Source organism: Galeopterus variegatus, unplaced genomic scaffold (genome assembly GCF_000696425.1).
Source record: "Galeopterus variegatus unplaced genomic scaffold, G_variegatus-3.0.2 Scaffold2719, whole genome shotgun sequence".
Classification (NCBI taxonomy): domain Eukaryota; kingdom Metazoa; phylum Chordata; class Mammalia; order Dermoptera; family Cynocephalidae; genus Galeopterus; species Galeopterus variegatus.
In genome coordinates, this window is record NW_007728830.1 from 266,976 (window position 1) to 268,769 (window position 1,794).

The following is a 1,794-nucleotide window of genomic DNA, read 5'->3' on the forward strand; positions in this document are numbered from 1 at the left end:
TTTACCCGAATCAACATGGTAACTGGGATGGTGGCATTCTTCTCATCGATTGGTGGATTTGAAACACAGACAATAAGTACGTTATTTTTCCCTGTTCGGGTACACGGCATATTGGGTGGAATCAGAATGTTCAGTAATATGTTGCCTGCATTTAAACAAAGAAAAAAATAAATAAAAAACATAAAAGCTATAGCTCCACGAAAGGAGTCCATAATATACTAAACATCAACTGCTGAAGCAACTTCTATTTAATGGATCTAAAATTGGGAGCCACAAGAAATGTCACAAAAACAGGCACTGGTTCTCCGATACAGACGCCAGCGGAGGCCCTGCCTTGCTCAGAACCTTCAGCCCTCTCTGAACACTGTACATTCTTGCATCTATGGAAGAACACATTAGTATGACCTGGAGTCTTCACTGTTACATGAACAAAGGATGAGTGGTCAGCAAAGAAACATCTCGGTCAACAGAGGCCAGCACGCTCGCTGGGCAAGAGTGACATTACTGTGATATCATCACAAGTTAGTCAAGCCCATGGAAAAATGCCATCTAGGAGTTTCCTTCTGCAACACACCCGATGTAGTCTCCCACTACTGCCCACGTCCTCTCAGGCCTGCTCCTCCCAGCACTGCTATCCTTCCAGTGGACTGTTAAAGAGTAAAACGGGGGGTGTGGCGCGGGGGGTGGGTGGGAAACAGTATGTTAGTGATTACTTGCTGTATAAAAAAGATTCCTTTAAATGGTAAACTCCCAACTTATCTCTACCTTCTTAGTCATAATTTCTAACACAAAGGAAAATGAAAACCATTTTGGTTATAGCTTTTAACATATCTGTTTTTGTACATACTATTATCTTGGCACTGAAAACTAGTCTATAAACAGTAAACATAGGATGAATTTGGCCTGAGTTATCTTGCTCCATTCTAAAAAAACACGTAATAAACTTGAAAATCTCAATGACGTAAATCAGCAAGATAAAAAAGCTATTATATACTGTGTGATTATAATTATTTTGTGCCATCTGAAAAAAAGGTACCCACCTAAATTGGTGTCTGCCCGCACTAAAAGCTGTGTCTTCTGATTTGCTGTAGGTTTTAAATGCAGAGTACCTACGCCCTTCTCTTTAAATTCATTGTCTTTCTTGTAAAATAGTTTACACCTATAGAGAAAAATAACAGGCACAATCAGGCATTCAATGACAAATCAAATCACACATTTCTAACAACCCCACTATTCACACTTGTGCAGAATAATCTGCATTAAATGAGAGCAGAGGAACCTTCAGGATAAATCTTTTATTGATCCAGATTGATTGGTTCTGGGTAAAAACCAGAATAAGAAAATCTGGCTGGATATTCTAGAACCCCTCCCCACTTTTTCAAATCAAAATAGTGGGCCCTAGAAGTCATTTTTGTAACACTTTCTGAAACTATCTTTTCTGGAGTCAGTCAGAATCACAGCTCACCACGACTTACCTCCCTATCTGCTCCTCTGGCCCTGAGCTCAAGAGAGCTGATCTAGTCCTCTAAGGACGGGAGGAGATACAGGATAAACACCCTGTCTTACATCTCCCCACACTGCTTGTTTTCCCTTCCTATTTCTTATTTTTAAAATTATTCTTGGGGCTCCTTCAATTTTTGATCTTCCAAGATGTTCAAAAAAATCTGGAAAACATTCTTAGGCAGGGCCTAACTAAAGATAAAGTAATCTTGGGGCCGGCCCAGTGGCGCGCTGCTACAGTGCGCCACTTGGGAGTGCGGCGGCGCTCCCACCGAGGGTTCGGATCCTACGTGC

General features: G+C 41.2%; 1 protein-coding gene across 1 annotated transcript in view; it reads right to left on the bottom strand.

Annotated features, from left to right (window-relative positions):
- Positions 1 to 1,794, bottom strand: part of NUP50 (nucleoporin 50kDa) — a gene marked incomplete at its 5' end in the record, with an annotated part of 10,361 nt that overhangs the window by 2,056 nt on the left and 6,511 nt on the right. The window contains 2 exons of the mRNA XM_008582773.1: positions 24 to 145; positions 1,041 to 1,159. Of these exons, the coding sequence (XP_008580995.1) occupies positions 24 to 145; positions 1,041 to 1,159 (241 nt within the window). The remainder of the gene's footprint in view (positions 1 to 23; positions 146 to 1,040; positions 1,160 to 1,794) is intronic.